The sequence below is a fragment of the Callorhinus ursinus genome, unplaced genomic scaffold (genome assembly GCF_003265705.2).
Source record: "Callorhinus ursinus isolate GAN/ISIS: 27379988/994484 unplaced genomic scaffold, GSC_fseal_2.0 scaffold8, whole genome shotgun sequence".
Taxonomy (NCBI): Eukaryota; Metazoa; Chordata; class Mammalia; order Carnivora; family Otariidae; genus Callorhinus; species Callorhinus ursinus.
Window position 1 is genome coordinate 44,823,854 of NW_027397070.1, and position 27,208 is coordinate 44,851,061.

General features: G+C 43.2%; 2 protein-coding genes across 2 annotated transcripts in view; one reads left to right on the plus strand and one right to left on the minus strand.

Annotated features, from left to right (window-relative positions):
* The window catches only part of RGS6 (regulator of G protein signaling 6), a 647,729-nt gene that overhangs the window by 611,004 nt on the left and 9,517 nt on the right, over nucleotides 1-27,208 (plus strand). The window lies entirely within an intron of this gene.
* DPF3 (double PHD fingers 3) overlaps nucleotides 505-27,208 on the minus strand; it is a 245,239-nt gene continuing 218,535 nt past the window's right edge. Inside the window, exons 9-11 of the mRNA XM_073895521.1 lie at nucleotides 12,195-12,307; nucleotides 1,618-1,699; nucleotides 505-1,076 (exon numbers count right to left, since the gene is read on the minus strand). Coding sequence (XP_073751622.1) covers nucleotides 1,006-1,076; nucleotides 1,618-1,699; nucleotides 12,195-12,307 — 266 coding nt within the window. The 3' untranslated portion in view covers nucleotides 505-1,005. The remainder of the gene's footprint in view (nucleotides 1,077-1,617; nucleotides 1,700-12,194; nucleotides 12,308-27,208) is intronic.

Below are 27,208 nucleotides of genomic sequence, written 5' to 3' on the forward strand. Positions count from 1 at the left end.
CTTGGGGAAAGGAACCTGTGGTGCCACATCAATCCTCATGGGCTTCGCAAAGCTGCAGTCCTTCATACTTGTATTCTGGACTGGGCAGCCTTCACCCGCTTTCCTGATTCTTGAGTCCCACCAGGGAAAGCTCCAGACCCAAGCTGGTGGGAAGGCAGAGCCCTAGGATCGTTCCCCGGCCATAGGCCGTGGCTCGTCTCACCTCAAGGACGCCCCAGCTCTGAAGGTCCACGAGGAACCGCAACGCCTGATCCCTCGCAAAGCCACTCCCGATGGATAACAAATACTGATTGGCTGTGGCCTCCGAATTTTCCTCCCAACATTTCCGCCCGCCCCTCAGCACTTCTACTTCTCTCTCCAGCCCCATCAAGAGACCACCCTGGCTGCAGACAGCACTAGGTACGGGGGGGTGGGGGGGCGAAAACTGCTTTTCTTCTTCACAGAGACCAAGGATCAAAGGGATTTTCATCATCAAGATGGCCTCCCGACTCTGAGTCTAGAAGTTTCCAGGGAGGCTTGTAATAAATAACAACTTCTCCACAGCCTTTTGTTCCTCTGCTGAGTTCAGGATAAAAAGCCAAAGCAGGAGGCGAGAGGCTGTGTGAAGATTTCTTGGAACACAATAGACAGAAAACACCAAACTACAATGTGAGTGACTGATCGGTGGTCACAAAAGAGCATCCCTTAAAATGGGAACCAGTGAGAGGGCTGCAGGGCCGGGGTAAATGTGAGGGGGTTCCACAGGGCCGGGGCTCGGGGTGTTCTTCAAAAGTGCAAGATCCTTCTGGTGGAAACGAGGAGGGGCTGGCTGAAATACTGGAACCTGTGTGTAGGAGGTGAGCAGACACCTCACCCTCTCGGTTCCACGTGTCCAAGCCCTCTGTGACCACGGGTTTTCCTTACAGTGGGTCTGTCTGGATATTTGGGAGTGGGGGCATGATCTGGTTTGAAGTGGGCTCCGCCTCAGCCTCTCCAGAAGCAGGTCACGTTCTGTGACCCGGGGCCCTAGGCTTGGCAGCCAAAGGCGGAGGCTTTTTCTTTGAGCAGTTCCCAGCACAGGTGGCAGCTCCAGCTTCCTACAAGAAACAAGATGCCCTGCTGACCAGCTGCCCCTCTCCCACCCTCAGGCCCCGCCCCTTGGCCCTAACTCCACAAGCCTGTTGCTCTTTTTGACTTTCCCGGTTCAGAGACTGAGGCCCGGTGCTGAACACGGGCTGGAGTCTGTAACTCGGCAGAGGGTAAGTGCTGTTCAGGAAACAGTTAAGTGCTCCGAGGCGATCAGCTGAACTGTTGTAAAGCCCCTCGTCCCTGGACGGGGCACCACCAGCAGCTGCACCAGGCCTGGGCCGGTTCCCTTGGAAGCTTACACCTCCCCACCACCTCAGCCACACGTCCAGGAGACATCTCCTCGGCGCCCAAGCTGCAGTTTCAGGGGGTGAAACCGTGCCTCTGTTTCCTCATCTGTAAAATGGTAGCGGTCATACCTACCTCATAGGATTGTGACGATTGAATGAGACAAGACATGGAAAGGACTTAGCACAAGGCCTGCACCATAGTGAGGGCTCCCTAAGTGGTAGGAGTAGCTGTTGTTGCTACTGTCGACCTCATCGTCATTACCTTCAGGGGGCTCAGCCACTGGGGGATTTAAACAGTACATGTGATAGCCACGGTCACAGTCATCACAGAAGAGTAGCTGGTCCTGGTGGAAGACAGAGTAGGTAGAGAGGAGGAGAGAGAGAGTGAATTGTTTAGGGCCAGTGTCCAGCCCCACCTACTCCTCCAGCCTATTCTGTACAGACCCACCTCCCTGAATGCCCCTTTCCAGGCCCCCATTTGAAGTCTTCAACTATCCCCTGAATATGCTTGGTGCTTTGCCCATACCTGGAAATGCCCCCTCTGCCTCCCCAACTATGCCAGCCCTACCCCCCCTTAAGGGTTCTGCTTAAATCGTACCTCCTCCAAGAAGCCTTCCTTGACTACCACCTCACATTCAAGTTTAAAGGGACTCCTTATTCTTCTAAACTCTTGTAGCCAACAACTCTGTTTCCATAAGGGAGGAGAACCACTTTTATGCATGTCTGTGTTCCCTAGTGCATAGAAAGTACTTTAAATGTTTACAAATGTTAACTGAATTCCTCTCAACCTCACCCTTTCCATCTGTGAAAAGGGCAACGGCCATATCTGATGGTAACATCTATGATGCCTCAGAACCTTTTCAGGGTTTCCTCACGCGACTATAGGGAAATGCATGCAATGCGATGTCACTTTTCAGCTCTCCAGAGCCTCCTCGGGCAGGGGGGGGCTGGAGCCCAGGTGAGAACAGAATCCTCTGGCATGGCATTAACTTCAAAGAACGCAGTCTGCACCCTCGCTCCCTGCAGCAGCCTCTGGTCAGATGCCCTCCCAGCGCCTGACCCCTGCTCTTCTAGACCATCCCCTCCCCACCCTTCAAGTCTTCCAGCTCTTCCATCCTATGGAGATGCCCCTGATGTAGCTCAAATGGAAGTTCTCTCAACTCTTGCATCCCCCACAGTCCTCTCTCTTTCTTATGACAGTTAACTGCATTTTCCTCCACGCCGCAAAGTCTGGCGTGTGGTAGACACTACACACAACTGTTTTCTGGAATAGTTCCTTTGGACTATGCCTCCTTTGTCTACTCCTTTACAGACTGTAAGGCCCTTGGGGCAGAACCTTGTCTTAACTCTTTATCTCCACACCTCCTTCAGAGCTTGCACACAGGAGCTATACATTCGTGATCTGCTCCCCATTATTCAGGTTCGGCTCTGCTCTATTCTTTGGACCTGCTTGGATGGCTTGTAAGACGTTTGCAAAACTAAGTTTTGCATCCAATCTCACCCTGGCTCCCCTCAGCACAGAGATCCTGGAAAAAAGTAGATATTGAAGTTGGAAAACCCAGCAAGCAAGCAATAAGGCAGGAGACACCATGAAAGACCTTTTTTATCACACAAACACCTTTCAACAGGGCAATGGGAAGCCTTTGAAGAGTTAGCAACAGAGGAGTGACTAGTCACACATGGAATTTAGAAAGAGCTCCCTAGCTGCTGTGTAAGAATAGATAGCTGGGTGGAGGAAGGTTGGTCCTAGAGGCTGGAAGACCACTTAGGATGTTACTGCCACCATCCAGGTGAGAGGTGATAGTGGACTGAACTAGGGTTGTGGCATGGGGGAAAGCCAATGGTCTTGTTTCCATTTAAAAGTTAATGATTAGATGTGGAAAATGACAGCGAAGAAATCAAGAATGTCTCCTAGATTGTGGCTTAGTCAGCAAGCCAGATGATATAGCTACCCATTGAGACATGGGCAGAAGAGTAGATCCATGGGAACCAGAAGGCAGCCTCAGCTAAAGACGTGTTCTACACATCTACAGATCAGGCAATGGAGATGCCCTGAAGGCAGCTGGACATCAGGAGAGATGCCTGATCATGAATTATGGATTTAGGAGTCATTGGTGCTTAGATGATAATGGAGGGCCTGAGAGACGAAGCCCAGAGTATGTCACAGATGTCCTTGAACTTGAGCTCATAGAGGGATGTCCATGAACTTCTTGAAAATATATGCACAACTTTGTGTATAGGTACAAATGTACATTTTTCTGAGAAAAGAGTAAGTCCATAGTTTTCATTGAATTTTCTGAAAAATCAAGGACTCAAAAAACATTACTGAGATAAAGACCAAAAACAGACCCTTGGGAACACCAAAGGTACAGGCAGAGAAAAAAGGGACTAAGACATACAGTCAGAGAGGTAGGATGAAAACCTGGACAGTGTGGTTAACTCCAAAAAAAGTTACACCATTGTCTTGGAGCTGAAGTAAGCTAATTACAATATGATTTAGGAATAATACAAGGAGGAACAAGTTAGGATGGGAACAGAAAATAGGAAGAGACTTTTCAGAAAGTGTATTACTAAAGTCTTAAAGACACATAACTCCTGCTATAATGCTGACACAAGAAATACAAGAAGGTAGAATACCCTGGATTAGACTTTCCCAAAGGGAAACCAGGCGTCTGTGGATTTAAATACATTTTTCATGGGCTGATTGTTGTCTAGCACTACATTCTCTTCTTTCTCGTGTGCTTTTCAGGATAGCTGCCTGTCAAAACCACCCAGATCAGCCAGCTCATGTTAACCCCAGTGAAAAATATAATTTAAGTACCTCTTACTCCCAAGTACCCAAGAACAAGTTCCAGTAGAATGGGAACCCCATTATGGGATGCACAGGGTAAATCTCTGACTTTGTGAGAAGAACCCTACTGCCCAAGCAGCCTCGCTCCTTGATTCCTCCCCTACAGCTCTGCCAACTCAGTGAGAAGCCTCTGTATTAACACTATTTGTAAAGCCAAAGACCAGAACCAACCCAAATGTCTATCAATAAGAGACTAGTTAAATAAACTAATGAAGAACTACGCAGCTGTAGGAAGAAATTAAGATTATGTCTATATATTGTGGTGGAGTGAGTAATCTCAAGGATATCCAGTGAAAAAGCAAGGTGAGGAAAACAGGTGTGTCTGTTACTATTATATAAGAAAACGCATTCATTTTTTTTGGATTCATACACACAAATTCTTTTGGATTCATACACATATACATGTAATATGTTATATTTAAATAGAACGACAAAATAAGCCATAATTTTTTTAAATGGTCACCTATGAGCAGAGTGAGGGAAGAGTAGAGATAGAAGCTAGATTTCTTTGAATTTCCTGTTTATTTTAATAGACTTGATTCCGGAACCAGTAATATTTTGCATAGTCCTAAAACAAAATTCACACTGTTATTGTCCTTAAAAAAATGAAACAAGTGAATCTAATTATGTATCAGTTGATGGCATAACCACACAGAAAGTAACTATTCCAAGTGACTTTAAAACAAGTATTTGACTATACATCCTAAGTCAAATCTACCTTAAGAACAAAAATAAGTGTGTGTGTGTGTGTGTGTGTGTGTCTTTCCAGCAACTATATTGTTGGTGGTAATAGTGGAATTAATATTCTGAGAACTTTATGTATCAAATGAGTAATTATGTTGTTACTGAAAAGAATTTTGACATACTTGAAAGAAAATAGAGATGTAAGATTGATGAAGTTTAAGGAAAAACCCTACAGTTAGTCCTGGGTATGAATTAGAAGTATCAGTATAAATTCAAGTATCCATACAAATTCAGAATTTTTTCTTTGAAAAAAACAAAACATATTTTCTAGTTCTGTCCATTTAAAATGCCCCAAAATAATGACTAATGCAGTAAAAATTAGCACCCCTAGCACTCCTATTCTGTTCTCTAAAGATTATTGCCCACTAAAAGGAACCAGGAGTCCTTGAAGAAATGGCTGGTTCCAGGTCCAGGGCATGAAATGTATAAATATTTTCATATATTGGAAAACAAGGAAACCATCAAATACTATTGGGGTCATGTCAAAAGGACTCAAGATCCAACCTGATTACATTCTTACTGGGCAAATATAGGACAATTTTAACTGTAATGGATTGAAACAAATCAAATATGTTTAAATCCTTGAGTTCATAAAAATACTATTTAAAAAAAGTTGTCACCTTTGGAAGATGCTAGAGAAACATCCCATTATATTTTGATTTATTATCTTGATAGAATTTTCATCTCAGAGAAAGTTGCAAAATGATACAGAGAGTTTCTGTACACACTTTACTCAGCTTTCCTCAATGTTACCATCTTACATTACAATAGTACAGTCATGAAAAGCAGGATATTATATTAACATTATACTATTGACTAATCTGCAGACCTCATTTGAAATTCACTAATTTTCCCACTTCTGTCTCTTTTCCCAGCATCCAATCCAGGATCTCACATTGCATTTAGTCATCATGTTGTCTTAGTGTCCTTGAATCTATGACAGTTTCTCAGTTTCTGTATCTTTCACGACTTTGATGCTTTTGAAGAAACTAGGCCAGTGATTTTGTAGAATGTCACTCAATTTGAGTTTGTCTGATCTTTTATCATGAGAAGATTGAGGCTATGTACTTTTGGCAAGAATACTACAAAAGAGATGTGCCCTTCTCAGTGCATGATATGGGGGCATATTAATACCAATACGTCTCGTTACTAGTAATGTTACTCTGATCATATAGTTAAGGTAGTGTCTGTCAGTCTTTCCACTGTAATGTTATCATTTTTCCCTTTGTAATGTATTAATAAGTAATCTGGTGAGGGAGATACTTTGAGATTATGCAAATATTGTTTCTGACCATACTTTTTGCCCACTAATTTGGGCATCAATTGACTGTTCTTATTTACAACAACCAGAATGGTGATGCTTGCCTATTGGTGATTTCCTTCTTCCCTCTGCATTTATTAATTGTAATTCTGCTCTGAGGAAGAGTTTAACTCTTCCCTATGTATTTATTCAAATTTTTAAAATATCAGTATGGATTTTGTTCTTTGAGTTATAATTCAATACTATCATTATTTACTTTGTTGTTCAACTTGTCCCAGACTTGCCATTAGGAGTTCCTTCAAGTTGGTTCCTGTGTCCTTTAGACATGCCTTATCAATTTTTGAGCATTTCCTCACTTTCTAGTACCACAGGATGCTCCAGGTTCCTCTTGTATTTTCCAGCCCTAGCATCAGCCATTTATCCAAGGGTTCCTAGTTCCCTTTACTGGAGAATGGTATTTAGAAACCAATGTCTGGGTACCATGGATCCTCATTGCCTCTGGGTTGTCATTGTTTCTAGGCCCTCCCAGCCAACAGAATTAGGAAGTAAATGCATGTGTAGTACCCATGCATACACCTATATTTATTTCTGTGTCTATCCATATGTGTGCATATATGTATATAGTTGTAGATATATATAAGCGTATATATACACAATATGTTATATCAAAAAATCCCGATACCCCCTATTCCACCCAACACCATAGGATTCAGTCTAGCCTTCCCTCTATTTGATTATTCTTTCTCTGACATTGAGAAACCTGGCTCTCATTACCACAATGTATAGTTATTAGTTCAGACCTGGACACACATAAACTAGTTGCAGAATGACTAACTTACTACATGCCTGTAAGAAACGCATTTACTAACTAAAGTATAATAATTATGTAGTCATTTCTGCCTTTAGCCTTAAAATACACAGTCATATACTTCTTTCTAAGGTTGCAAAAGTTGGCTCTTTCCTTCCCTGCCCCTCAGTACAGTTGCTCTATCTATTTGCATTACAGTCAGGTTCATTTGCTACTGTTCATATTCCAGTTTCAGTCCCTGCCACCTACATCATGGTTGATTTGGGTAGTTACCTGTAATAGGATATGTGCAACAGTACCTTGGTCCTAAGCGTCAGAGCTATACAAAAATGTATTCTCAGAGAAGTGCCACCTTCCCTCATTCTACTATCCCACACCTGCTTCCCCATTCTTTCTATGCCATTCCCACCCACTGCCTTAGGTAATCAGTCTCTTTAGTTTCCTGTTTATCATGCATATTTTCTTACACTTTGCTTACAAGAATGGCAGCATATTATACAGATATTGCCTTTACTAAGCTTTCTTCATTTACCGATATTAAATTTAGAAATACACTGGAAATTATTCCATATCAATGTATGGAATTTGCTTCATTTTTTTTATAGCGGCAAGTATTCCACTGTGTGGCTGTGCCAACCATTCCTCTGCATAACATTTAGGTCATTTCCAATACTTTATAATTATAAATAGTTGCATCCATGAATAACCTCATGCACATATATTTTCATAGTATTATATCTTTATGATAGATTCCTATAGATGAGATGACTAAGTCAAGAGGTAAATGCATAGTAGTTGTGTTGGGTATCGCTAAATGTCCCTACAGAAGAGTGGTACCACTTTGTATTCCCACTGACAATGTATGAGGATGCCAATTTCTCCCACAGCCTCATCAACAGAATTTATTATCATACTTTTTTCCCCAGTTTCATGGGTAAGAAAATAGTATCCCAGTTTTGTTTCAATTTGAAATCTTTAATTATGAGTGTGTTCAAACTATTTTTTTTCAAATGTTTATACATTTTTCAAATGTATAAAAATAGTCATTTTTATATCTTTTGTGAATTGTCTTTCACGTCTTTTTCCCATCTTCTATCAGGTTTCTGGTCCCTTGTCCCTCAAATTTTAAGAGTTCTTTACATATTAGGGATATTAGCTCTTTATCTGTGGTATATGCTGTAAACATTTTCTCCCAGTCTGTTAGTTGTCTTTTTACTTTATCTGTTTTTTACTATGCAAAATTTTTGTGGCCAAATTTGTCAGTATTTTTATTGCTTCTGAATTCTGAGTCATAGAAAATCTTTCCTTATATATATTTTTTAAAGATTTATTTATTTCTTTTGAGAGAGATAGAGCACGCACATGAACAGGAGGGGCAGAGAGAGAGGGGGAGAGAATCTCAAGCAGACTCCACGCTGAGCACAGAGCCTGATGCAGGGCTCCATCCCATGACCCTGAGATCACGACCTGAGCTGAAACCAAGAGTCAGACACTTAACTAACTGCATCACCCAGGCGCTCCAGTCTTTCCTTATATTTAAAGAAGAATTCACCCATGTTTTCTTCTAACACTAATATGGTTTTATTTTTTATATCTAGATCCCCAGTTCATTTGGAGACTATTCTTATGCATTATGTGAGATATGGACCTAATTTTATCTTTTCCCAAATGGTTACCCTATTATCTCAGCACCATTCACGAAAATGTGATTTTAGAGGCAACCTTTATCCTAACACTAGGATCCATACGTAGCCGGGTCCATTTATGGGTTTCTTTTCTATTCCATTGGTCTATTTGTCTATACTGTTTTAATTAGAGGCTTTATAGTATGTTTTAATGTCTGGTAGAGCTAGTCTCCCCTCATAATTTGTTGTTTTCAGTGTTTTCTTGACTATTCTTTCATGTTTATTTTTCCATATGAACTTTACTATCAATTTGTCTATTTGGTGTTTTAATTGGGTTTGAATTAAATTCGTAAATTAACTCAGGAATAACTGACATCTTTATAGTGTTGAATCATTCTATCCAAGATCACACAATGTCTTTCCATTTGCTCAGGTCTACCTCTGTGTTTTTTTTCAAGCGCTTTAAAATTTTCTTCAAAATTTTGTTTCTTCACATAGGTTTTACACATTATTGTTAATCTTATTTCTAAGTATTTCCTTTTTGTTGCTATTATGAGTAGGATTTCTCTACTATTATATCCTCTCACTGGTTGTTATTTGTGCATATGAAGGCTGTTAATTTTTGTATGATAATTTTATATCCTGCTACCTTTAATGTTTGAGTTAGCTTTATCATTGATTCTCTAGGGTTTCCCAGATATACTGTTATAGTTTGTGAAATAGAGTTTTGCTACTTTATTACTATTCTTCCACCTCTAGTTGATTTCTCTTTTCTAATCACAGTAGCTAATATCTCTATAATAATGATAAATAATAATGAAAATAGTGGGCATCCTTACTTCGTTCCTGATCTTAGTAGAAATGCCTCTAGTGTTTCCTCATTAAATAAAATAATGGCTTTAGTTCTAAGGTATAAAAAGTTTATCATATTAAGAAAGTATCCCACAATGGAACTGGAGGGTGTTATGCTGAGTGAAATAAGTCAATCAGAGAAAGACATGTATCAGATGACCTCACTGATATGAGGAATTCTTAATCTCAGGAAACAAACTGAGTGTTGCTGGAGTGGGGATGGGGTGGGAGGGATGGGGTGGCTGGGTGATAGACATTGGGGAGGGTATGTGCTATGGTGAGCTCTGTGAATTGTGCAAGACTGTTGAATCACAGATCTGTACCTCTGAAACAAATAATGCAACCTATGTTAAGAAAAAAGAAAAAGAAGAAGATAGCAGGAGGGGAAGAATGAAGGGGAGTAAGTCAGAGGGGGAGACGAACCATGAGAGACGATGAACTCTGAAAAACAAACTGAGGGTTCTAGAGGGGAGGGGGTGGGGGGATGGGCTAGCCTGGTGATGGGTATTAAAGAGGGCACGTTCTGCGTGGAGCACTGGGTGTTATGCACAAACAATGAATCATGGAACACTACATCAAGAACTAATGATGTAATGTATGGTGATTAACATAACAATAAAAAATTTAAAAAAAATAACCATCAGTAAGCTCTAGAGATAAATAACACACTCATATTTAAAAAAAAAACAAAGAAAGTATCCCACAATTCCAATTTTCTTGAGTGTTTTTTTTTCATGAGTAGGTGTTGAAACTACCTTGTGATTTTGAAAACTGATAAAGGGAAAAAAGCAAGCATTTATCCTATCTTTTCTATATAATCTAAACCTGAGAGTAACCAAATATGAGGTTGGAAAAGTTTCTCTTTGCAGAATTACTCCAGCTAGTAAACAAAGAAGATTTTATAAAGTAAGAATATCACTATTTTGCAACCTCTAATGAAATAGTCAATCTCACTGAAGGTCATCAATAGCTGCTACCTTCACAAAAAAGAGATGTACCAGGCATTACATACTTTCTGATAAAGAAAAATACACCACTATTTATGAAGTAGTCTTGAGATATATAAGTATATATAATTTTATATATACATATATAAAATCAAATCAAGGCCTACATATAATATAATATATTTTTTATATTATAGATAGTGAGAAAGAGCCCGAATTTGATCAGGATTCTAGTTATAAACATCAATGTACAAAAAACATAAGAGACAGAGGGAAATGTCAAACACCACTACAGGGATGCAGTCTGTAAAAACACAGTCCTGAAAACTCTATTGAACAAATTAACTGATTTTTTTTAAGATTTTATTTTTTATTTGAGAGAGAGAGAGAGCAGCAGAGGGAGAGGGAGAAGCAGGCTCCCCACTTGAGCAAGGAGCCAGATGCAGGGCTTGATCTCAGGACCCTGGGATCATGACCTGAGCCAAAGGCAGACGCTTAACAACTGAGCCACCCAGGCGCCCCTAACTGATTTATTCAACATCAAAGGGAAAAAAGAGAGCAAAATGGAGGGGAAAACTACATATTAAAAGAAACTTTAAAAATAGGGGTGCCCAGGGGTACCTGCATGGCTCAGTCAGTTAAGCATCTGCCTTCTGCTCAGGTCATGATCCTGGAGTCCCAGGATTGAGCCCCACATCACGTTCCCCGCTCAGCCAGGAGTCTGCTTCTCCCTCTGACCCTCCCCCCACCTCGTACTCTCTCTCTCACTCTCTCTCAAATAAATAAATAAAATCTAAAAAAAATAAAAATAGAGGCGCCTGGGTGGCTCAGTCGGTTAAGCATCTGACTCTTGATTTTGGCTCAGGTCATGACCTCAGGGTTGTGAGATGGAGTCCTACTTCAGACTCCATGCTGGGTGTGGAGCCAGCTTAAGATTGTCTCTGTGCCCCTCCCTCCCCCACCAAAAAGAAATATCAACTAGTCACAATGTACGGGCCTCACGTGGATCCCGATTCAAATAAATAAGCTATAATAAAAAATATTTAAGACAAGGCAACATTTAAAACAATTGCAGCAATTAGGATGTTAACTGGCTGTTTGATTATATTAAAAAATTATCGATTTTTTTAGTTGCGTTAACATTTTTATCATTATTTTTGTTAAAAAGTAAGTCCTTTTCTTTTTGATAAACCTACGAAATATTGGCAGGTAAAGTGATATTGTGACTGGAACTATGTGGGAGGAGGTAGGAGTATTTATAAAACAAAATTGGACATGTATTGATCAGAGCTGAAGCTGGTGATAGGCTACATCAGTTTCATTATTTCTGCAACTTTGCATAAGTTTGAAATTGTCTATAACAGAAAGTGTTTTTTTTTTTTAAATTCTGCATTGATTATAGTTAACATTTAGACCCAATGAGATCACGTACTCTGGAATGTGGTGTAAACGGTCGAGCACATCCCAACCAGGAGCAGCAGGCACCACTGTCTATCACCGAACCCTCGAGGGCAAATGGCCAGTGAGGCAGCCTCTGGTCATCATCTCCTGTACCTCTCCTCACAGGCACAAAGAGTACCGAGGGTCCCTGTTGTGCAAGGATCCCAAGGTCCTGGAGGCAAGGATCCCAAGGTCCTGGAGGCAAGGGGCAGGGGGCTAACATTTCTCCAGGAGCCCAGTGACAAGAGTCCCACCCTCTTCTCCAGCCCTCTAAGGACTCGCAGATCCTGCAAGGGAAGTCCCAAACTCACGTCATTCTCCGAGGTTCCACAGAGGATGCAGGATTTGCACTCTATGCACTGCCACTTGTAGGTCTTGACGGCCTCGGTCATGTTCAGGGTGAACTGCAGGCAGGTTGGGTGACCTGCAAGAAGCAGAAATGGCAGCATTAGGGTCAGAGGATCTGACCTGTCACCCCTTGACATCGCTTTAACCAAAAACACACTGATGCCCCCCTTGGAGGGAGGGCGGGTTAGCACAAGCTGGGAAAAAACGGGGGCCCTACCCACACGCCCCAACCACCTGCAGTTACATCAGATCGAGGTCCAAGAGAGAAATGGCATTAACACTTAGAGATGTGTCCCCCTGCAGGTGCAGTCAGTTGATGAGGACAGAGAGTGGTGAAGGAAACTGCAGCGTGCTCTGCACAAGGGAGCACTGTGAATGACACCAAAACTTCTCCCCAAGCCCCAGCATCAACCGTGGCAGGAGCAACCCTTCAGAGCTGTTTAGAGCTGGGCCTTCCCACCTGCACAGGTGTTCACACTGCCTCTGGGCACAGGGGAGGAGGTCAGAGGGAGCATGTGAGGTTTCCCAGGGCAGAGCTCAAGGGCACTGGGAGGCACTGCGCTGTTATCTAAAGAATCCTTGCCCATGCCCAGGAGACCAGCAGAAGTCCACGCCTTGCCTGGCAACAGAAACCACAGGGAGAGTGGCCTGGCAGGCACAGCAAAGAAGTGCAGCACCAGAGCATGGCAAGGACCAGGTCTACCCACCGGTCCTTACTCTTCTCCATCCCAAGTATCATGGTAGCCGAACCAACAGCAAATCGGGGAAGGACATTAAGCTGTGACCTTAGAGCACAAAACCCCGGTGGCCCATCACTGGACTCTGTTCACAGCCACAGCCCACCCAAAAGAGAGATGCCAGCACTGAGAGGACAGCTATGAGGTACAGAATGTGAGGACCCTTGACCTTCTATCTGGCAGGGAAGAGAAACCTGGATGATGTTCCCAGGTTTTGCAGGAATCTGCCCAGAGTGCCCAGGACAAAGCCCATAACTGAGTCTGTCACAAGAGAACTGAAAGCTTTGCCTACTGCTGTGGGCCACCCGTCTCCAGAGCTCCCAACTCTGCCAAACCAACCACGTAGCGCATTGCATTGCTCCTTGCACATAAGGAAACGTGCTTCTAAAGCAGGATACTACAGAGAGGGGACACCAGTTAGAGTTAGTCCCACCCACCTAGTACCCTCCACAGATGTTCAGGACCCCATATGGTACAACCACCGCTTGGCAAAGCCACATCCTAGCAAGAGGCCCCCATTTCCTCCCTTCCAAATATTCAGACAGCTGGTTACATTGTGGTCATTTGGGAACATACTGTCTATTCAGTCAAAGTAAGGATCCTTCAACTATGAGGCTCCACAAATGCAAACCCCACTGACTTGTCTCTGAGAGAGTAAGAGTGGAATGGACATGACGCATCAGTGGGGAGCACGGGGGACACTTAGCAAGGAACACATGGAAGCATCAGGAGAAAGCAGATCTGAAAGCCTTTCAAGTACTCACCAGGTGCCATCCAACTTAGGAGCTCCCACAGCTCTGAACTAATAACCCTCTCAAAGTGACACCACAGCAATGATCCCAAAGAGAAACAAGGCTAGATGACTATCCAGCTTATATTCTTGAAATCATCTCAAAGATCTGTCTAAGAAGAACACTGGCCAGAGTTGTTCTCTATTCCAATCTCTCAGAGACAATACTGGGGTAGGAGTAATAGAGAAAACACCAGCTTGAGGTTCTGAGTGTTGTGGGCCATGATGCCCAGGTTTCAGACACAGCGCCCTTGGGAAGGTTGAAGATGAGTCCACAGAACTGATACCCATATATGCAAGTTGACTTTATCCAGTTCTATGGCCTCAGGCCACATCTCAGCCACAGCCAGCTGACTTGCGGTAATTGTTCATGAACTTAACAGGCATTCACTGAGCACCTGCTAGCCCAGCCATTTGCAGTAGACAGAAAAGACACAGTGGAGAGCAAGGCACCCAAACCCTTCCAGTCCAGCCAGAGAGAGCTCAAATTAATAAGCCACATGCATATCTATTACTTACAAACATGTGATAGGTTCCATGAAGGAAAATCATAATGAAAACAAACCACAGGAGAACCTCACCTAGTCAGAGATGTCAAGGAAAACTTCCGAGAAAGATGTTTAAAGCTGATACCTGACAGATGAAGAGGACTTAGCTGGGCTGGCAGGTGGGGGTGGGTGGGGGTCGGTGAGAGGCAGCTGGAGAAGTAGCTGGAGCCAGATTACACAAGCACCTATAGCACTTTTTTAAGGATTTAGGGCTTTAAAATCATTAAGAGTTTTTTTTAAAAAAAAGATTTTATTTATTTATTTGAGAGAGCAAGAGCGAGAGCACAAGCAGGAGGAAGAGCAGAGGGAGAGGGAGAAGCAGGCTCCCCACTGAGCAGGGAGCCCGACACAGGGCTCCATCCCGGGACTCTGGGATCATGACCTGAGTGGAAGGCAGATGCTTAACTGACTGAGCCACCCAGGCGCCCCTCATTAAAGGGTTTTAGGCAAGGCAGTGACTGGATCACATTGTGCCTTAAAGGAGCATTCTTTAGCATGAGAGATCTTTGCGGTGATGAAGTAGTCTGTACGTTGGTGGTGGTGGTGGTGGTTATATATGTGGTAAGATTGCACAGAGCCATACGCATACACACATAAGCACCATGCACGCGTGTTATATGTAAAACTGGTAAAATATGAATAATTGCATAGATGTCAATTGCCTGGTTTTGAGAGTGTACTGTAGTTACGTAAGCTGTTACCATTGGGGGAAACTGAGTGAAGGGTACATGGGACCTCTCTATAATATATTTTTGTAACTTTCTATGAAGCTATCATCATTTCAAAATAGAAAGTTGAAAAGATATTTTTAAATAAGGAAAGCACAAATAAAGATTTAAATCATCAAAAAGGAAGGTAGGAAGGAAGGAAGAAGCTTCTGTCTAAGAAAAGAAATTGTAGGGGGCAGGGGAAAGAAGAGATGCAGGAATTGCTGCCAGGAAGCCAGTTAGAAGGCCGATGCGTCTCCCGGGGGAGAGACAAGGATCCTTAAGCCAAGGTGGAAATTTCAGAATGGTAAAGAAATAATTGATCGGATTCGACCACTGTTATAAGGTTGAGAGTGTGGGGATAATGAGACATAGTCTAGTCTCAAGTTTCTGACCTAAGAAACTGGGTGGGTTAGAGAGAAACGTCCTCAGATGAGAAAGAGTATAGAAAGCGTAGAGAAAGCACATATGGTTGGGGAGGGGGTCACTCCGTTTGGGGCATATTGATTACCTGCCAAGTTTGGGAGACTACTGGTGGAAATGTCAAGTGGAGAGTCAAACATATGGATTTCTAACACAAAAGAGAAATGTGGGTTGGACGTAAAAATTTAGGAGCCATTACTAAACAGGTGGTCATCAAAACCGTGAGAACTAATGAAGTTATCTAAGAAAAGGGAAAAGAGACGAGAAAGGATGAGAAGAGAAGAGAAGAGAGAGAAAAGGGTGTAGGACTGCAGGTAGAGGAGTCCTAGACTCAACTATTTAACAATGAAAAGAAAGGACAAAGAGAGGAAACTGGGAAGGATGGCCAAAGAGGTAGACACAAACTGAAAACATGGGGTGAGAGCAACCAAAAGAAGAGATTGCAAGGAGAGGGTGGTCAATTGTGTTGACTGCCACAGGTTCTTGAGTTTGTCATTGCTTAATAAAGACCCGGAGTGAGGGGGTGTTGACAGATCAGAGCAAAAGCTGCCCTACTAATAATAACACTCCAGTAGTGTCATCTTCCCTGGAAGGAAGGCCAGCACATTCCAGAACATGGCATGGAATTCAGTAGTCGAATGTGCATGTGGAGCTGCCTCTGTGGGTAGGGTTGGAGGGTGGTATGTGTGTTTTGTGCCAACAACATTCCACAAATATTTATTAAGAGCTAATTCCATATTCAAGTTCTCTTAGACCACTGGGCCAAGCTCTGGAGACATTTTCTGGGATAGCTTTGGATCAGTGAACAGCAGCAAATGGGTTTTGGAAACCCCTGTTGGAAGTCTCTGAAAAAAAAATCCCATGGGCTTTTTCTGTGTTCCTGTCTTGAGAAAGTCATCAGCCTCCGGGAAAGACCTTCCAACCCAAAGGAAGGGAACAAAAATTCACACAGCCTCCTCCCAACTCCCAACACTTCCAGTAAAATGTAGAAATAAGACCAGCCTCAGTGCTGGCTGTAGAGCTCTGCTCAGATCAGCTCAGAACTCAGGCATCACTGAAGTTCGAGAGGAAAGTTGGGGATGCAACTTCTTAGCTGGGGAGGATGAGGCACAAGAAGTTAAGTCACCCAAGCAGCCATTAGCAGGTGCAAAAATTATGTCCAGAACTAAATCCTCTGTGTTACCATAACAGGTTGGCTGCCTGCTGCCCATCTCCAATAACTGGAAAAGTCATTTGCCAAATAAAACTGTAAGAATACTCTTATCTGCCGTGGAAATGACTGAAATAATGCACACTGGGACAAAGGACAAAGGGAAAAGTTTCTAAGGAAAGTGCTGGTAGCCCATTTCTAAGTTTGACTGCTAGAACTCCTTATTTTTGCCCAGAACTACTTCCTAAAATCCTTGGAAGTAAGACAGTAGATACAGTCTTCCCAATTCAAGGGTAGAAGAAAAGAGACAGACTGCTGTAGAACAGTTTACTTAGAGTCACTCACTACTTAAAGATTCCTAGCTTAACTCTTTTGTAAAGTTAACTATCAGTCTCTGAGGCATTTGCTTGGAAATGTAGATTTTTTTTTCTTATCTCCAGTTTTCTTAAAGCAAGGAATACCTGTATTGCTATTCAACTAGCCCGGTGGAGTGAAGGGGAAACAACCCTTCCCAGGTCCCCTGGGGCGAAATGATTCAACAGGACATTTATAAAATTCCAATTACCAAAATGAATTTAGAAAGCGGTGCACGGTGCATGATTCATCCCAGCCAGATCATCAGAAACCACGTCCTTCCTGAGTGTTCCGCCAAATTCGTTCTATCAGGAGGGTTCAGTAAATCTTCTGCCTGCTTGTTTAGTTGGTCCTATAGTGACTTGGTGTGAAGACGCATTCCTAATCCAACGCTAACCTCTTGCAAAATTGACCTCAATCCTCCGTAAACATTGGGAAAAAATTTAACACATGGCCACCATGTGCAGGAAATGTAACTTCTCAACAAGGCTTTCACAGACAATAGGAATTTGGCTTCAGGGTGCTATTTCAGAAGATGGGAAGAAAGAGGAAACCAGCAGGGTGTAAGAAGCTTCTGAGAAAGAAGCCCATCCAGGAGGCTGGAGTGACTGACACTAGAGTCTGCTGAGCTCAGTGAAAGAGAGAAGGCCAGCATCTGAAAGCAACTGCTCCCTCACCACCCAAAGAACACAACTCATGTCTTTTCAGAATCCCTGGACCAGAGATGGAGAAGTGCCAGGGACAGCAAATGGGATTTCGTGGTATTTGACTTAGAAGGCACGTGGATAAATATCCAGGCAAAAACCAGTTTCACACTCAGAGCTGCCTATTCCTACACATGCTCATGTACAACTGCCCACACACATGGATATTTCCAACCTTTCAGGGACAAAAATATCTAAACTGGCCTTGTTGATTAAGCTCACATTACAATTGTGACTTAGAAGCTAACAGAAGTCATTAACCAGTCAATGTCACTCTATAGATATTCAGCACAGTGAGAAAAACGCAGTTCATTGTCAACAAACCCTGGGCAAAACTGGACACGGGGCTGTGACATGTGTCTCTTATATTATGGTCCTTATTAAAAGAGTTTTTTATTTCATCATCACCAATATTTAATTTGGACTAGGCTAAGCCACATTGCTGATTAAATTACAGCTCCAGGGGAAAAAAAAAACACACACAGACACAACATTATCTCGCTAGGTATGTGCTGAAAATATAAATAAAACAGATACAAATAACTGTGGACTAGCATAGTCTATTATTTATTCATTGTGAAATTATAAACACCTAATTATGTTTTATTACCTTATTTATCAATGTTGATCTCTTAAAAAAACTAATTTCTCAGGAAAGAAAAGCCTAAATACCCATGATTCCCAGGCAAATAAGTGCAAACCTCAAATTGTGCTTCTTATGATGCTTAGTTTATAGAAATTACATTATATAAGGGGCACCTGGGTGGCTCAGTCGTTAAGCATCTGCCTTCAGCTCAGGTCATGATCCCAGGGTCCTGGGATCGAGCCCCGCATCGGGCTCCCCGCTCAGCAGGAAGCCTGCTTCTCCCTCTCCCACTCCCCCTGCTTGTGTTCCATCTCTCGCTGGATCTCTCTCTCTGTCAAGTAAATAAATAAACAATCTTTAAAAAAAAAGAAATTACATTATATAAAATACGTAGGATCAATTCCAGTCTGAAATAGCACCAAAAACAAGTCTCTGTGGGCATTCATTAAAAAATAATTTGGTTCACATGAGAGATGATGGACTCTGAAAAACTGAGGGTTCTAGAGGGTAGGGGGGTGGGGGGATGGGTTAGCCTGGTGATGGGTATTGAGGAGGGCACGTTTTGCACGGTGCACTGGGTGTTATGAACAAACAATGAATCATGGAACACTGCATCAAAAACTAATGATGTAATATATGGTGATTAACATAACAATAAAAAAATTAAAAAAAAATAATAATTTGGTTCAAATTTCTAACACTTCTCTATATTCATACACACACAAAATTTCTAATATTTACATATTGCAAAACTATATAAGACGCTTTAGCTGAAGAATTATGCAAAGTGCAGTCAAATTGGAATCATCCATGCTAAAGAGTAATTTGAGGAGAAAAAAATATTAGTAGCTCACTTTGGGAAGCCTCTCATTCAATCAGATCCATTCATTCTCATTTATTCTCTCTCTCCCTCACTCCTCTCTGTCTCTCTCTGTCTCTGTCTCTCCCTCCCTCTACTTCTCTCCCTCACTCCTTCTTTCTATCATCCTCCACTTTGAGACCCAGGTTGTCAGGTGGAGGGAATGAGGCTCTCAGTCATTATACTTCATCTGTAAAGGGGTGAACCAATTCTGAGCAATCAAGAATTCAACCTCTGCACACATATATTATGACATATGTTAACCAGGCACTGCTTCTTCACATAGATTCTTTCCCAAGCCCTGCTTTGTAAACCTTCTGCCATGGTCTGCAGATTCAACTCTCATCTGCCTCAGCATTACTTCTAACGCTAAGACAGCCACAAATCGATTATCACAATAGCATTCCAGAGGCACCTGCATAGCTCCTTTTTTTCTTATCATTTTTAATGTACTTCAAAGAGGACGAAGAAGAGAAAGAGAGTAGAAAGGGTAAAGACCAAACAAACAAAAATGCATTAAAAATAAATGATGGTGTGAGCCCTAGCTGCCTTTTGCTTGAGCAAACCCTTCACTGTGCAGCAAATTCAACTAGTCTTAGAGGTCTGCTTATCCTCCCTCAAAGCTGCCAAACTCTAGGGCACCCAAGCACTATGTGGGAGGCAAACCACAGGGACTGTTGCACTGGTCATTATTATCAATAACTACAGAAAGCACATTTGTGCAAAAGCATTAGGGACACATTTAATGGGCCAAATAGCTAAGAGCTCATGGAACCATTCTCAAAGGGCCCTAGAAATTCCTCCCCCATCCCCCAAAGTTTTCACGGTCAAGAATGGTCCAAAATAGAGTCTCATCTATAAACCTGAAGGCATGTGGTTGATCCTCTTAAAGTGAAATAATGGAATGAGGCAGACTTGACCTGGATTTCTATAACTTACCTGACTGGCCCAGGTTAGGGCCAAGGCACAGCACTATAAAGATGTCAAGAACCACAGTAATGATACCAGCATCCCTAATTCATCACCACAGCTGAGGACCAATGATAATTTATCCATTTACTCATTCCCTAATAGTATTTGTTGAATAGATAAATGTGGTAGGCACTTTTCTGGGCACTGGGGATCCAATAAGTGAGAAAAACCAAACCCTATCCACATGGGGTAAGTACCACAATTTGAGATCTACTGCAGCATCTGAGTCCCTTGGACAAGTCATTTTGCCTCTCTGAACATTAGTTTTTCAATATATTAAATGAAAGGATAAAAATCCGCTATCCACAAAGCTGTGGCCTTGCCTATGCATTCATAAACAGTATTTTTAGAGATACGATTAATCCCAAATTGCCCATCTGGTTGGTGGGATAAACAAGTCTTCTAAAGTTTGCCAGCTAAAATTCAAAGTGAAAAAAAAAACTAAGAAGGAAATCAAAATAAGCAGTTAGTACTGCTAGAATTCGTGTCAACTTTTCACTGGGCTAGCCCAGTATACTAGTCCAATACCATGAAAGAAGGCAAAAGAAATCTAGAAACCTAAAGCACTTCTCATCAACCTCACCACCTACACCCATGCAATTAGGTGGGGCTATTCAGATGTGTTGTCAATGAATCTGCAGGCAGAGGCCTTGGGAAAGTTTTCATATGTGAAGAATATTAGATCTGGGTTGAGCTGGTCATGGGACAGGGGGCCGGTATTGCCTGGCAGCCAGTGGAAGAAGAGAGTCACCAACATATATTCAGGAGACAGGAGAGGTTAGAGATGTAGATTCAGAAGTCATCAGGTACGGGTAGTAGATGAAGCCTTGGCACTTGGTGAGATACTCAGGGAAAGACCCAGAGTAAAAAATAAAAAGGACCTCGTTGGGAGGAGGGGGAAGTGTAACCATTGGAATGAAGCAACTCAGGTTGACCCGCCTTTCAAATCTTTAGCTGGAATTATAGATTATAGGCAACCATCTGCTGGTGATGCTTGCTCCACACGTGTGTGGAGGCCAGACTGAATCACTGTCCAGACCCCAACATCAGTATCAGGTATGAGTCTCTGACATAGGCTGTGCATTTCAGGCCTCTTTGGACATCAGGAGCATCCAGCCATGGGCCTTCACTAAAGGCTCTGGGTTTACCTTGGAAAAGTGAGCCTGAAGAAGAAACTGTTGCTTAGATTGGAGACCCTGTAATCCCTGTGCTTCCTTCTTGAGGGTTTTGTAGTGTAAGTGATGGATAGCTGGTGGAAAAGAGTGGTGCTTCATCAACACGTGATTACCTATATCCTCCAGCTGCCGATCTTCCATGAACTGGAAGATGGATTCATGAGTAGTCTAAGTTCTGGAGTTCTCTGAGGACCTTTGAGATGGTATTAATTTATTCCTTTCAAAAATATTTCAGAGTTGTACCAAGCCAAAAGGAAAAAGATACTTTCTTGCTTTTTTGTCTTTCTCTATGCGAAACTGGGAAGCAATCATAGAAGTGCCTAGAAGCAGAGGACTGACAGTATGCCTGTGACCCTTAGACACTTTGTTTTACATTTTTTTAAATCATTTTTAGTCTATTTTTGAGGGTTCTTCTGGCTGCAGTTTACTTGACTGTGATCAGGTTCTTACAGAAAAATAATTCTATTTAATTTGACCGAATTCACTGAGCACCTGCTAAGTGCTAGGAACTGTATAAATGATGAAGTTTCAAAGACAGATGAGACATGGATCCTGCCTTGAGGAGCTCAAGTTTAGGAGGTATGATAGGCAGCCTATAAGATGGCCACCAAAACTCCCCCCTCTCCTGGTATTTATAAGCTTGTATAATTCTCTCCCCTTGAGTGTGGGCTGGACTTACTGACTCACCTGTATCAAGTAGAATATGAGAAGTGATGGTATTCCCTCCTAACACTGAGTAATAAAAAGACTGTGACTTGCATCATTGGCACCCTCTCTTATGTTTTCTCACAAAGTGGTCTAAGGGAAGCCAGCTGCTGTGTTGTGAGATGCTCTCTGGAGAGGTCCGTATGGCGACAAATAAACGGAGGCCTCAGTCCAATAGCCTGGGAGGATATGAATCCTGCCACAACCATGTGAGTGAGCTTGGAATTGGATCCTCTCCCATCGAGCCTTTAAATGAGACCATGGCCCTAAATGACAAGCTGACTGCCACTTCATGGGAGACCTTGATCCAGAGGCACTCAGCTAAACCACATAGATTCCTGTCCACAGAAACTATGAGATAATAAATGTTTATTGTTTTAAGCTGTTAGGTTTGGGGGTAATTTGTTATACAGCAACAAATAACTATTATAGGTCATATTTTTTTAAAAAATGACTGTAATATAATATACTAAAGTGCTATAATAGGGGAACAAATAAAGTGCTTACAGATGGAGAAGGAATAAATAATGGGGGACTTGGGGAAAGCCAGGGAGAGGAGGTAACATTTGATCTGGGCCTTGGAGGATGAAGAGGAATTTTCTAAGTGGAAAAAAAGAGAGAAAAGAGCATTATAGGGAGAAGAAATATCAGGAAATTTAAGGTGCATGGTCCACTTAAGCAAAACAGAGTGGCTCAAGGAGAGCAGGAGAAAAGGCAAGTGGCAAAACATGATGCTAAAAAGATAAGGAGAAAGACTGTCAAAGGTCCCTTATGCAGGCATGAAGATCTGAATTTGCTTCTACAAGCACTGAGGAATCCTCAGAGATTCTTTTTTAAAGATTTTATTTATTTATTTATTTGACACAGAGAGACAGCAAGAGAGGGAACACAAGCAGGGGGAGTGGGAGAGGGAGAAGCAATCCTCCCACTGAGCAGGGAGACTGATGTGGGGCTCGGTCCCAGGATCCTAGGATCATGACCTGAGCCGAAGGCAGACGCTTAACGACTGAGCCACCCAGGCGCCCCGAATCCTCAGAGATTTTTAAACAAGGACCCGATTTGCTTGTACACACGCTTTGGAAAAATGGTGGTAGGGCGGAGGACAGATGTAGTAGAGATGGCTAGGGCGGGATGACCAGTCACAGTATCCATTTATTCTACAAACTTTTATTGAGCACTTATGATGTACCAGGCACTGTGGGAAGTGCTAAGCAAAGAGTTAAACAGACAAAAGCTCCTATTGACGTGGAGCTTAGCTTCCAGAGTGGGGACACTAGTCCAGAACCAGTCCTGTAACTGTGGGGATAAATGTGGGAAACATTTGAGAGGTAGAATTGGTCAACAGGACACGATGCCGGCTAGACACAGGCGTGAGCAAGAGGAAGGAGTCAAAGATGACACCAAGATCCCCAGATTGGGCCACAGAGTGGGTGGGCCACACCATTAGCTGAGATGGGGATGGTGGGCTTGCAGAGGGCAACATAGAGTCAGTTTCAACACATGGCATCTGTTGTTTGGTGAAGATGTCCAGGTGTCAGTGAGAAAATGTGGGTCAATGTTCAGGAGAGAAGACAGATTGGAGATGTCAATTTAGAAATCATCAGGTGTGGGTGGTAAATGGAACCTTGGTACTTGATGAGATACTTGGGGAGAGACCACAGAGGAAAAGTAAAAAGGATCTCCTTGGGAGGAGGCAGGAGGGTAACCATCAGAACTGAAGGCATCCCAGGGCATCAAGAAGAGAACTCGGTGAGAAAGACAGAGACAATGTGGTCACAAAAGGGCCAGGAGAGCCTGGAGGGAGCCCTTCATGGCATCCAAGAAAAGGGAAGGGAGGATCACAGCATCGAGTGAGAGATGAAGTAATATAAGAACTGAAGAGAATATGTTACACCAAGCAAGCCTTTGTCATTGAAACTGGATAAAGTGGTCTCTGGGAGTAGTGCGCCCTGGCGCCTCTCTGGATGACTGGATGGTTTCAGCATTATAGAGGGAAGAATTCACAAGAAGATTCTCTCACAACATGCTTCTCCTTCCACAGGCTTTGTCCTTCACTGTGAAGTTTGGAAACGCCGTATGAAATCATCTCAGGAATATCTGATTCCATTCACTGACAGCAGGGGTCATTTTTTGATGGAGGCTCCATGGTCAAAGCTAGGCCCTGCCAGGATCAGTTTCCATCTTTGTGCCAGGAGATGCATCAAGTCTCTGGAAGCCAGTTCTTTCTCTCTGACCTTGGATTGAAGCTCTTCAGTCCCTGGTTTCAGAGCCCTGCCTGCAAGGCTGGGGCAGGTCCAGGTTCTCTCACAGCCCTGAGTCTGGTCAAGGGCACCTTCATATTCTCTAGAAATGCCCAGATCCAGGAGGGGGAGGTTGGTGGCACAGGCAGGAGAGCAGCACTGAGTCAAACTGAATGGTGAGGACAGGGGAGGATGGAAACAATCACCAGGCAGCAATGTTGGTGACTGTGGTGCTTTTCTAAAATGCCCACAAATTCTTTGATCCTCCTCTTTTCAAGAGGTTTCCCCAACCATTGAATGTGGGCTGGACTTGACTTGTTTTAACAAATAACAGTAAAAGAGGAAGTAACACTATGCAAATTCGGAGTTATAAAAAGACAACTCAGGTTTCCATTTTGGTCTCTCCCTCCCATCTCCCCAACCCTCCCTGCCTCCCTCCCCCCCATCTCACTCTAGATAAAGTCAGCGGCTGAATTACAAGGTGCCCAATGGGAAGGTCCATATGGCGAGGAACTGAGATTGGCCTCTGGCCAACAACCAGCAGAGAACTGAGGCCCTCAATCTAACAGCCTGAGATGAATGGAGGTGAATGGAGGCCCATCAACAACATGTGAGCAAGCCTAGAAGTGACTCCTTCAGCCCCAGTCAAGCCTCAAAATGACTGCAGCCCCATCCAACATCTTGACTACCACATCATGAAAGAACATGTGCCAAAACCACCCAGCGAAGCCATTCCCAGATTCCTGACCCTCAGAAACTATGAGCTAATGTTTATTGCTCTAAGCTGCTGAGTTTGGGAGTAATTTGCAAGAGATAACTAATATACCAGCAAATGAGGAACAGTAACGGGTCGGATGGGAAGGCTCTAGAAAAGCCAGACGTTTGACAGGACTACTGCCTAGGCAGGATCCCAGCCACAGTGAGGCCCAGCACTGAATAATGAAGGCAGAAGTGGGGTTTGGGATTTTATCTCATTTCCTCTCTTGCATGGAGGGCTGTTATTTTTTAAATAAATCTTCTTTAAAAGAGCTAAGAGTGGGAATGAAGATAATTTAAAGGATGATGTAGTGAATAGATGTGAAGAATAAAAGAGAATAAAAAAGAAGTGGATAGATGTGAAGACTCAGAACGCAATGGGAGCACATCCACAGCTTCCTGGGCCCAACCTGTTGGCCCGGTGTGGGCCAGAGAGCCCTTCTCCACCGCACAAGCTGCTGCCTTTGGCCTCTCATCTTGTTCTCCACACCCTTGTCTCAGCGTCACCCTGCTCCACCCTCCTTCCACTTGCCGGAGTCTACCTCTCACCTCCAACAACCTTTCTGTTCAGATTCCCTGGAACAAGTCCTCCATTTTAGAAAGTCAGGGACTTCCTGGGAGTTCAACAAACTGATATGAGCAGAGCAACAACCTACAGCCAGTACTTTGGCCTAAAGAAAGCAGTGTTTGCATAGCTAAATGATCATTAACATTACTCCTAATGTTTTCAAGTCATGGTTTCATTTGATGAAATTATTGATTTCATTGTTGTGGGGACAGCAATCCTGTGAGGTAGACAAGACAGATATAAATGTTTCTGATTTATAGGTGAGGAAACTGCAGCTCAGAATGGCTCAGGCAGGCAGCAACCAGTGGACACAGGGCTAGTCTAGCATCCATGTCTTCACACGCTAGTCCTCTGGACACTTTACTTCACCCTGCGGTTTCTCACTACATGGTGTTCCAAGATGGCTGACCCGAATGCAGCTGCCCAACTTCATTTCAGCTTCTTACTTTGAGCTGTTAAACATAACAGCATTTTCCCCTTTTATTCCCAAGAAGTTTGCTAAGGCACAGTAATGTCGGTCACTGAATTTCTCTGTACCTCGGTTTCCTCAGCTTGTACCACCCAAAGGTGGACTAGCTCTCCCCTAAGGCCTTTTTGGGCCTCAGTGTTCCATACCTCGAGCAAAATCTCTCAGAAAGCCAGGCTTCCTCACATGGGGCAAGGTGTCAAGTCCTTACCATCTCGCAGTGACAAATCCTGGAAATCCCTGGGGAAGAATGGCCCAGGAGTAAGCCAGTCTGGCCCATATAAAGGGGCCCTGGAGGCCGCCAGAAGTAGGCCAGCAGCCTCTGGTGGCATTACTGGGCTTTGGCTCCTAAGAATCTCAACAGAGGTCCCTGACCTCACCAGCTACAGCTCCTCTGCCAGAGGTTAGAGAAGGAAGAAATCATTCCCCTCTTCCCTCCTCACCATCCGTCTCAGTCCTGCTGGCCGTTTGGAGCCGGTTGTCCAAGTCCTCCCTAGAGCTACCCTGAGTGGACTGCCCATCATCAGCTCTCCAGGTGGAGCCTCTGAGAGAAGCACAAAAAGACATCTGGCAACCAGAGCCAATTTCACAACAGGCCCAGACACCTCCATTACACCGTCAAGTCAAGAAAGGACAGGAGTGTTCCTTTTTCACTTTATTTAGGAGAGGAACAAAAGAGCAGACAAAAAGGGCCCTGCTTCTTGCATTCGCCAGACTGTATTGCAGTCACGACGCCTATAACACTCACCCTCCACCCTGAAACCCCAAAAGAGACTCGCCGACTCCTCCCAATCCTCCTCCCTCTTCATCCCCCAATTTCCCTGAGTCACTAGTTCACTTTCCAAATTGAGATGGCAGGAGAATGGAAAGTGAATATGGTGATGGTGACAGCCAGCCTCCCCTGAAGCCTCCTACCCAAGACCCTTAAACACCCAGGTTCCCTGATGTCCTTCAACACTCTAGGCAAGAAGGAGACAAAAATCACACTGAACCAACGCTGCTCAAAAGAAAAATATCCTTGGGCTCCATGGGATTACATTAAAACCCAGCACAGTCTGGCCTTGTATTAACTCTGCATTTGCTTCCACCCTCCAGCACAAAGGCACCACCAGCTCTGCACTCTTCCTGCATCTTTGGTCACTCGGTCCAGCTCATAGATCATTTTCCACCAGCCAAATTCTCATTCAAGATTAATCTGCCTTTCTTTATAATCAAACAAACATTTATCCAACAAATT